Consider the following 9,714-nt stretch of genomic DNA (forward strand, 5'->3'; position numbering starts at 1 on the left):
GGATATATATATATATATATTTATACACACACAACATTTCACTCAATTGACCTGCTGCAGTTTGCATACCGGCCGAACAGATCCCAGACAACGCGATCTCCCAGGTACTGGACACCACGCTCACATACCTGGGTGGCCAGAAGGGGGGCTATGTGAGATTGCTGTTCATTGACTGGCTGTCAAGCTGCTGGAGCTACGATGTGTGCCTGGAGCCCGAACTTCCTAACAGCCATGCCGCATGTGATTAGGGTGGGGAGGCTCACGTCCAGCACCCTCATCTTGAACAAAGGATCCCCCCAGGGCTGCATCCTCAGCCCCCTACTATAATCCCTGTACACACATGGAGTGTACAGGGAGGGCCACGAGAAGGTCTACTGTGAGGAGGCAGCTGATCTGTCACTCTGGTGCCAGGTCAACAGCCTCCTTCTGAGCGTCAGCAAAACTAAGGAGCTGATTGTGGACTTAGGACTAGGAGAGGATTACAACCGAGGATGCACCCGCCGTTGGTGATTAATGGGACTTCTGTCGACAGGGTGAGCAGCTTCAAGTACCTGGGAGTCCACATCACGGAGGACTTAACATGGACTTTACAAACAGACACTCTGGTGAGAAAGGCGAGGCAGCGTCTTCACCACCTCAGGCAGCTGAAGAAATTCCGGATCAAGGTGAGGATCCTCAAGTCCTTCTACTCTGGAGCGGTGGAGAGCATCCTGACAGGCAACATCACTGCCTGGTTTGGGAGCTGTACTGCTCAGGACAGATGGGCCCCGCAGAGGATGGTGCGTTCAGCTGAACATACCACTGGAACTACCCTCCCTGTAGGACTTATACACCAGGAGGTGTATTAGCAGAGCCCGCAGGATCCTGAAGGATCCTCACCACCCCAACAACCGACTGTTCCAGCTGCTGCGGTCAGGCAAGCGCCTCCACAGTCACGCGGTGAGAACAGAGAGACTGAGACAGAGTTTCTTTGCGCAAGCCATAAGGACTGTCAATGCTGAACTGACCAGGGGCCCTCACTGAGACACACACATAGGCCCCACTGCCTTACTGTACTGTATGTTGCATACTGTACTGCATACTGTATCACTGTACTGGGTTATAGCATACTGTGCTGTATTGCTGTGAGGTGTTACTGTACTGCTGTGCTGTACTGTTGTATACTGTACTGTGTATTGCAACACACATTACCTCACATGCCGCTTTACTGCACATATCTGTATATACACTACATAATATTACATTACATTACATTAAATTACATTACATAACATTTAATTACATTACATTAACTTAACTAATATATTTTTATCGATGAGATTATGAATCATGTGCATTTAGTTATCTGATGCTAATACAAAGGGTAATTGATACTAATAAAGGGATAATACATTTTTTAATAAATGTAATGTTCTTCTCTATCACTCCATTATTTAGCTTTATGAATTAAAGTACAGAAACTATTATTATGGGTCCGGCCCGCAGCTCCCTATCGTTTTGTTATTGCTCTGTGTTTTTTTTTAATTTTTGATCTCTACGTTTTTCGGGCTAAAATATCTTAAACACGACAAGGGCAGTATGCACTGACTTGGTCGCGGTCTCGTTAGAACAGGGATGTTTGAGACATCTTGTCGTTCGAGATTGATCAGTATAGATCTACATTTGGAGCAGATCCGAAGTTACATAGTTCCAAGCTTCGTCTTTCGGAACCCATTCCCCTCCAGCCACTAGTGAGGGCGACACCTAGACGGACAACTTTGGCCGGGGCCGAATTACAGGAAAACTATAACCCTTGTTGCATTTGACAAAACATGGCACAGCCAACCGTTCAGCAGGAGTGTCGGTGGTTCCTCCGCTCTCGCCCCGGCCGCGGCGCTCTCCAGCCGGGGACAGTGCACAGCGTGGTTGAGGCCCCCTGGAGCTGATGAACCGTGGACTACGCAATCGCAGAACCTCGGAGACCTCCAATACGTACCTAACACGGTTAAACTGGACCCCGTGATTTACTGCCTGCAGCTATGTCTTTTTTTTATTTATTAATATCCTGTTTGCTTCCCTATGTCTACATTTTTTTGACATTTTTTACTTTTGTGTATACATTTTAGTTGAATCGGAAATCGTTCGTTGAACGAATCGGCGAACGGATCTTTTTTTTTTTAAGCGAAGTGAATCAAACGATTCGTGTCCACCGAACGGAATCGTAACGCCCACCAGCAACGCTCGCCATCAATCTGCCCCGACAGCAGATCGCGCCCGCGCACTCGGGTATCGCGAGAGTGAGCGACGGGATTCGGTCCTCGCGTGGTGTCGGGGTGAAGTTGGGCGCCTCCCCTCCCTCCTCCCTCCACCCTCCACCCTCCTCCCTCCACCCGCCACCTCCTCCTCCTCCTCCGCCGTGTGCGGCTCACTGCTCCGTCAGTGTCCGTAGCGACCCCATCAGACACCAGACCAGCGCGCAGAGGGGACGAGGGGGCGGCGATGGCGAAAACCTACGACTACCTTTTTAAGCTGCTGCTCATCGGCGACAGCGGCGTCGGCAAGACGTGTCTGCTGTTCCGGTTCAGCGAGGACGCGTTCAACACCACGTTCATCTCCACGATAGGTGAGTGTCCCCGACCGTGGGCGCCCCGCTCGGTCCCGGGGCCGAGGAGTTCCGTGTCGTGGAAGAGTCCGCGTTCGGGAGGAGGCCTCCCGCCGAGATGCCGTTACCCCGTTTTTGGACCCTTGCAGATGCGGCTGTGACCGGCGGCGAGGCGCTCCGGCAGCTCCAGATGTTCCTGACACCTATCGTCACCGAGACCAGTGGTTCCCAATCGTGGGGTCCGCGGACCCCCAGGGGTGTCCCCCCCAGCAAATTGATTAATAGTCACAGATCACCGTGAGAGAATGTACTATAGTAACGGTTTTGATAGTGTCACTGTTATCCCCCCTAACTATGCAAACATTCCACTATGATAACGTTCATCTATGGTATACTGCATACACTACAACATTGGTTCTCAAATTGCGGGCCCCTCCCGGGGTCCTTCGAGTGGTTCCAGGGGTCTTCCTGCGTAATGATCAGTAGTTAAACGTCCCCGTTGTTTCATTTACAAGACGTTAGAGTGTGTACAATAGTGACTGTTCCGATCGTAATTTCACCGTTATCTCCCTAACAAATGGGTCGTTTTGCCGCCAGATGCAAAGCAACATCTGGACAACTAGCGTTCATCACTTTGCTCCCTCTCCTGTCTTTAAACGTCGACCGGTTTTGTGTCGGTAAGTTGACAAACGTCATTAGCAAATGTCATGTCATGCAAAATACAAACAGGAGCGCGGTAAACTCACAATTCAAACGTGAACAGGGAGGTTCCAGGGCTGTGGTCGCCAGTAGAGAGTCTTCTGGCGTCACCTCAAAATAAAATCCCGATTTCCTACGCGGTCAAATTGACGGATTTCCTCACACTTATTCAGAAAGACACCATTTCAGTGCCACACGTTTTAGCCCATTAGTCAGAAGCCAACTGAGTAAAGCAAAGGATAACTAGGCGTTGTCGTGGAGTTTGGGCGCTGACTGACGTACGCCACTGACCTTGTAGTCATTTTCTCCTTCTGTTCGGGGGTTTGAAGGTAGTGCTTGGGTTTTGATGTACTTGTTGCACTGAGTTAAACGTGGCTGCCATCCCAGACCGACTTATACTTAAACTGATGCCAGGTCAAGAGACAATCCCGGACAGGGTTGTAATTCCCTTTCTTTTGGTCCAACTACAGCTCGCACACTACCCAAACCAATAAATAAGAAAGCGGGGGTCCTCGTTGTCGAGCATTTCCTCTCAAATGAGCCTTATGCCGACACCAGCGTATGAATGCATTCTGACATCGAGAAACCTAACGTCCTTCCTGTGCGTCAGAGCAGGCTGGCAGAGGCGTTTATTGTTTTGGTTGCTCGTCCGCAACGTTTCTGTCTTTCTGACAGATACAGGAAGTACTGTAAGTCTCGTTCCCTCTCGACAGGATGACACAGTGCTTGAACGGCCCCACGCTCCGCTGCTCCGACTAGTTAGTGCTCTGTACTGCCGACCACAAAGTGCACGGAAAGCAGCGTGACATGGGGCTCAACAGCTGCCGTCTGCGGCCTGGTGCTCCTGCAGGGCTTTGTCTAAGTGGAGCTGCAAGAGGCTGCTGCACTGAGCACGGCTCTGCTGTTGCAAACAGGTTGTGAATTTCTGGGATAAATAAACCTTCTATAGCATACTGAAGGCACAAGATAATGTTGTTGGTTATTCATAACACCACATTGTTACCGCCAGGTTTAGGTATTTTATTCCCACTGGGATTAATTATACTAAAATGAATAGGCTTCCTTACGGTGCCATTCACACCGTAAAGCACTGAAGCTGCAGTGACCAAGATTGATGTAAAATAGCATGACTACACACCAAACTATGAAAAGCAGCCATGAGATATTACTGAGAGATATATTATTATATTATGTAGCTTGTGTTAATAGACTAGAGAGGAGTTAAGTACGTTGTCAACCGTTTCAGAGTGTTGAATTACAGCCCTCTCTGGGAGTTGTCACTGGTGACGTAGTGGTCACGGAGATGAACGATAGTGGGGAGTGCCTTCCTCAGGGTTAACTGTCCACTGGGCCAATTTACAGATTTTATTGGAGGGTGGGTATTCTTAGATTTTCTAGTCCATGATCTGGTTCTCTTGCTGATATTCATTGTGGTAAGTGTGATTGTGTTGAATGTGTTAAGCTATTTAGCTCTCTCTGGTCTATGTACAAAAGCTGATCATTTTGATATATTATGACTTGACTACAGTCCTGGAAAGTTTGTCCTTTAAGTTTTTTCGTGCTGCGGACATACCGGGTTGGGTTTCTGTCCATTATTACATGGTTGTTGGCTTTCTGTTAACTTTAAATTAGAGCAGGACTCGTACTGTGAAAAATAGCATCAAAGCCAGTTCAAGAATGCACGTACAAATAGACTGGAGAAAAGTTGCTTATAAAATGGCAACAGGTCAGGGTAGTCCTTTTCATTTTCCCATGAGCCTTTAATGATCCTATAAACTTTCATCATGTTTAAAACATACAGTAGCTCCCAGTGGTCTATAGTAGTGGGCAATGATAACACTGGGCAGTGGCAATCTGTGCTAGGCATCTGCTTTTCTGTTAATTTCCAATAGTATGATAGGCATGATGACACTTTATTTAGTGCTGGTGGTGTTGGTCTCTATTGGGAGCCAGCAGCCAGGCTGCGATTAGAGACCTTGTACAACTTCTAGTTATTGTGCTTATTGCAACATTTTTGCTGCATCAGAAATGCTGACTTTACCAACTCAGCAAAGCCCTCACAGCCTCATGTGGGAAGACAATTACGAAAACGAAACGAAATTCATTGTACCTTCATTGAAAACTTCTTATTCTGGAACTCTGCTCAGCTCTGGCCCGCTGACCTGTCCACTGTGTCTTCAGTGTTCAGCCGCACGCCTCCGTCCAGAGGGGGGCACACTGTACGGCCCAGTTCGGCCCATGGGAAAATTAATGTGGTTGACTTTTAAATGAGCTCCCACAATCCTCTGCTGGTCCGGTCTGACAGAGCCCATACTGTCAGAAGCCCGATGGGAGTCCTGTGAGGGTCAGCTGACCAGTGTGTGTGTGTGTGTGTGTTTGTGTGTGTGTGTGTGTGTGTGTGTGTCTGTGTCCGTGTGTGTGTGTTTGCATTCTTTTCTTTTGTGAGTTGGGGAGTGAGGTGCAAATGCATAGGCCTACTTTATCATGTCTCTAATGAGATAATAAAGATATTACATGTAGTTAGTGTGTCAAGGAACTGTAGCGTGCGGTCTGTGCTGTTTACTTCTGTTTTGTAACCAAGGTGTCTGGAAGAGCTTGGAATCTGTAAAGTTTTGTCATACAACATATAACATAACATATACTGTACATTTAGAGCACCACATTGCTCTAAATGGGGTAGCTATGCTATTATATCTGTCTGACTCTCTGTGAGCTGTCTCTCTCTCTCTCTGTCTGCCTGTCTGTCTGCCGTTCGACATTCTGCCCTGTCTTTGTTTTGACTGTGTGCGAGTGTGCTGCCTGTCGTTGTGCCTGTCTATCTGACTGTTCATTGTCCGTCTGTGTGTCTCTGTGTGTTTGGCGTGCGATGGCGGGAGGGGGAGGTCAGCGACCTTGGGAACTGCTGCTCCGCCGCTTGTTTCCGTAACAACCAGCAGCAACTTCCTGTCGAGAGAGAAGTCGGAGAGAGAGACAGTTCGGTTCGGGGCAGGAAGAGATGGAGGGGAATGTTAAGAAGAGAGGCAGGAAAGCCAAAGTGTGAAATGTTTTTTTTTACTCAGCAGGTAGAACAACCTGGTCATAACGGCAAACCTCCCCTGTGAATAATAACCATCTCATGTGTTCGGAAGAATTGGAGTTGTACAAAGCGAAGCAGGGAAGTTGAGCATTGTGTGCTTGCTCAGCAAAATGCCTGTGGCAAATCATAGAGGGCAATGTTGTGTAATATTTGGGTCATCACTACACTGCAAACTCGTGTATAAATGGGTAAATTGTATTTATCGGCCATGCATGTCTAACTTCATCATTGGGGCTGGGTGTTGAAAACTGGTTTAACACCATAACTTGGTCCAAACTGCCCTTTTCCAATGCTCTCTTTGGGACACTCTCCGATCCTTTGTCAACCACTTTCAATGATGGTGTCTGTCCGGTTTCCTAGATTTGAATGCAGGTAAAACAAGTTACTGTAAATGCTCAGTTGTGGTGTCCAAAATGGCATACAAGCATGCTGTTAACTATTTTATGTGAAGCTGTTCACTTTGTCCATGTTTAGAAACCATAGCATGTGAGAAGCACCAGCATGACCACCACATCCGGTCAAATAAAACGAGAGTATCCCACCGTGCATTGTGAGGGCCGGTAAAAGTTTCTATGCAGCGTCATCGTCGACCGGCAACAAGCTGAAAGGAAGTGGTGCAGCCATACGACGATGTATGTCTGAGAAGTGCATACTAAAGTACGCTGCGTACGCCGGTCCATAGTACAAACATGTCATCTGTAGTACCTTGTACAGTACGTCGTTGCGAACGCAGGGACTGACTTCAGACGAGCCTCCATCTCCACCTCAAGGCAGGTGTCATAGAGTGACTGAATGTGAATCTGTCAGTACTCGACACATATTGTGCGTCAGTTGAATATGAATATAAATATTCAGTTGAATATTACTATAACACGGCTGCTCATCAATATGGAATTCAAGTGGCTTAAGTCAGGCAGTGATGGTCTGGAGAGCACATGAGTGGAAATCAAGCGAGCTGATCATCAGTTCATGGAAAAAATATACATTTCTTTTGTCTATACCAGGAGGAAAGTTGATCACGCTTGTTGGTTAAAAATATCTGTCACTTCCTCTTTATTAAGGGTACAGATATAGATTTCTCTCTTGCTAGCCTAGAGAGGAATCATTAACATGAAGTGCATTACATGAGGATAGATACTTGCTTTTGTCGAGCTATTAGAACCATGATTGAGAGAATCGCGGGAAAGTAGTTTAATCTATTTCTTGTTATTGTTCTATGACTAAAAGAGCTCTTGACAATTCATTTTTCTTATGAAATTAAGGAAATGAGTCAGACTATTTGGGCAAGAGACACTCTCACACACACACCAAAATCTATTGTCGGATTGTAGAATCTAGACGCACCCCTTCTCATTAAAACCCAAGATTTTTTTTTTTTTTTTATGTGTGTCTCATCTTCTCTGTTCTCACCTCTACCTTCAAGTACAGCTGGTGAGTGAGAGAATGTCAGCTCAACGGAAAATTCTTTCCATAGTGAATTAATGTTTTTTTCTGGAACTAACCCTTGTGCTGGCTCTTGAGACGGCAGAAGGCTGTTCGTATTGGAATTGTAAGAATTGCTGTTAAACACAGTCGTGCCTTCTCGTCCTGTAGGTCCAGCATCCGACGTGCCAAGTTATCCCCTCCAGCTTTAAATAGGGGAACATTTAGCATTTAGCATTTAGGATTTTGCATTTAGCATTTTGCCCTTAGCTCTGTTGGAGTGCACGGCTGTCTCCACACGACTGTTGTCAATGGCACTTTGGGCCAAGAGCTGCTGAGGAGTCACCTCAGTGAATCACCCGAGAGCTCAGCAGAGTAGAATACCTCCAATCTCTACAGAGATTGCGATCTCTACATAGTCTCCGGATCGCCACATGTTCACTTTGCGATAGAGAGGAGGGAGAGTAGAGGTGCACTAAGTAGAGTACACACCCTTGTCCCTCTCTTCTGGAGGAAGAGATCTGTGCTTTACGACCAAATCTGATGTTCGCCTGTGATGTCATGGTGGATTCCCTTATCAGTTCCCTTTGTCATCGCCAGTATATACTGCGGACAGAAAAATATCACTTTGTCAAATCGTGACAAATATCTTCTGCGTAAGTGTCAATTGTGTGAGTTTCGGTGAGTGTGTTCACGGGGCCAGACGGATTTCTTTAAATGAGTTCCCAGACAGATTTGGGGCATTGTCCTTAAACGGTCGCTGTCGTCTGTTTTCTCTCGCTCTCTCTTTATCTGTCTGGCTTTCTCCTATCCCCTGCACGACCTTTGTTTTTCTCCGACTTCCATCGTCAGGTTTTTTTTTTTAACAGCCACAATGTCCCGCGATTCCTCTGAGGCGTGGCGGCGGAAAGTCACGTTGTGCCGTCTTTCGCGGACACCTCGCATCTCGGTGTGGTCGTTTTGCGCGTATTGGTATTCTGAATCCGTGTCTTATCGGTGACAATCTGCCTCCGGGCGCCGTGAGTCGCACGGGCCCGTTATTGGTATTCAGACTCAGAGTCTCGGGGATCAGCAGGGATCACCAGGCAAGTCAGACACCGGGAGGGGGACAAACGACGACAACGATGGGGAGGGTGAGGAAAACAAAAGAGACAAAGGTATCGATGCGAGGGTCTAACCGCAGTCCCGTCCGTGTCCCCTCCCGCAGGAATCGACTTCAAAATCAGGACGATAGAGTTGGACGGAAAGAAAATCAAGCTGCAGATATGGTAAGAGTGTCTGCTCCTTCTGAAATGTTACCTGCGATGAAGGGAATAAAATGTCAGTGTGCGATAAAGATAATTCAGTGTTTTGTTTCTTTTATGTTTATGATTGCATACACAAATCAAATCTACTCGGCCGGTGAAAATACACCCTAAAATATGAATCGACGTGTCGTGTGTGTGGAAACCCCCCCCCACCCAAAAGAAACCCTCCCTTTGAGGAGACTGACTGTTGCCACTAAATCTATAGAAAACACGTGTTTGGGGGTCTCCGAAATCCGTACCATGGAGCAGATTTTAGTCCCAATCTGGTTTTAAGGTGTGTCCCTCTTGTCCTGAATGCACCAGTGTTCTGAAAGCCGCCATTTTGTTTTATATTTGGAGTTGAGAGCAGTGTTTCTTTCCGTTTTCATGAAGTTGCCTCTATATGCTATATGCGTTTAGATGTTATACAGAATACCATGCATTTGATCTTGTTTTTTGGGGGGGGGTTTTTGGACTCTTTTGCGCTTGCACTGATCCGCGTTAAAGTAAGAGACTAGAAACAGGCAGTTGCGCCGGTTCATTTCCCCCTAAGAGTGAAGTCATCCTGCTGCGTTGGATGTAATGTTGCTCTTCCAGAAAGTGGTTTAAAATTTTTTTTTTTTTGCTAAAACTGTTATTGAAAATATGTT

The 9,714-nt window shown here is 46.8% G+C and overlaps 1 protein-coding gene across 1 annotated transcript in view; it reads left to right on the forward strand.

Annotated features, from left to right (window-relative positions):
- The first annotated feature begins 2,474 nt into the window (after positions 1 to 2,474).
- The window catches only part of LOC307228110 (ras-related protein Rab-8B), a 14,894-nt gene continuing 7,654 nt past the window's right edge, over positions 2,475 to 9,714 (forward strand). The window contains exons 1-2 of the mRNA XM_079997633.1: positions 2,475 to 2,602; positions 8,986 to 9,046. Coding sequence (XP_079853759.1) covers positions 2,479 to 2,602; positions 8,986 to 9,046 — 185 coding nt within the window. The 5' untranslated portion in view covers positions 2,475 to 2,478. The remainder of the gene's footprint in view (positions 2,603 to 8,985; positions 9,047 to 9,714) is intronic.

This window comes from Zeus faber (genome assembly GCF_960531495.2).
Source record: "Zeus faber genome assembly, chromosome: 3".
Classification (NCBI taxonomy): Eukaryota; Metazoa; Chordata; class Actinopteri; order Zeiformes; family Zeidae; genus Zeus; species Zeus faber.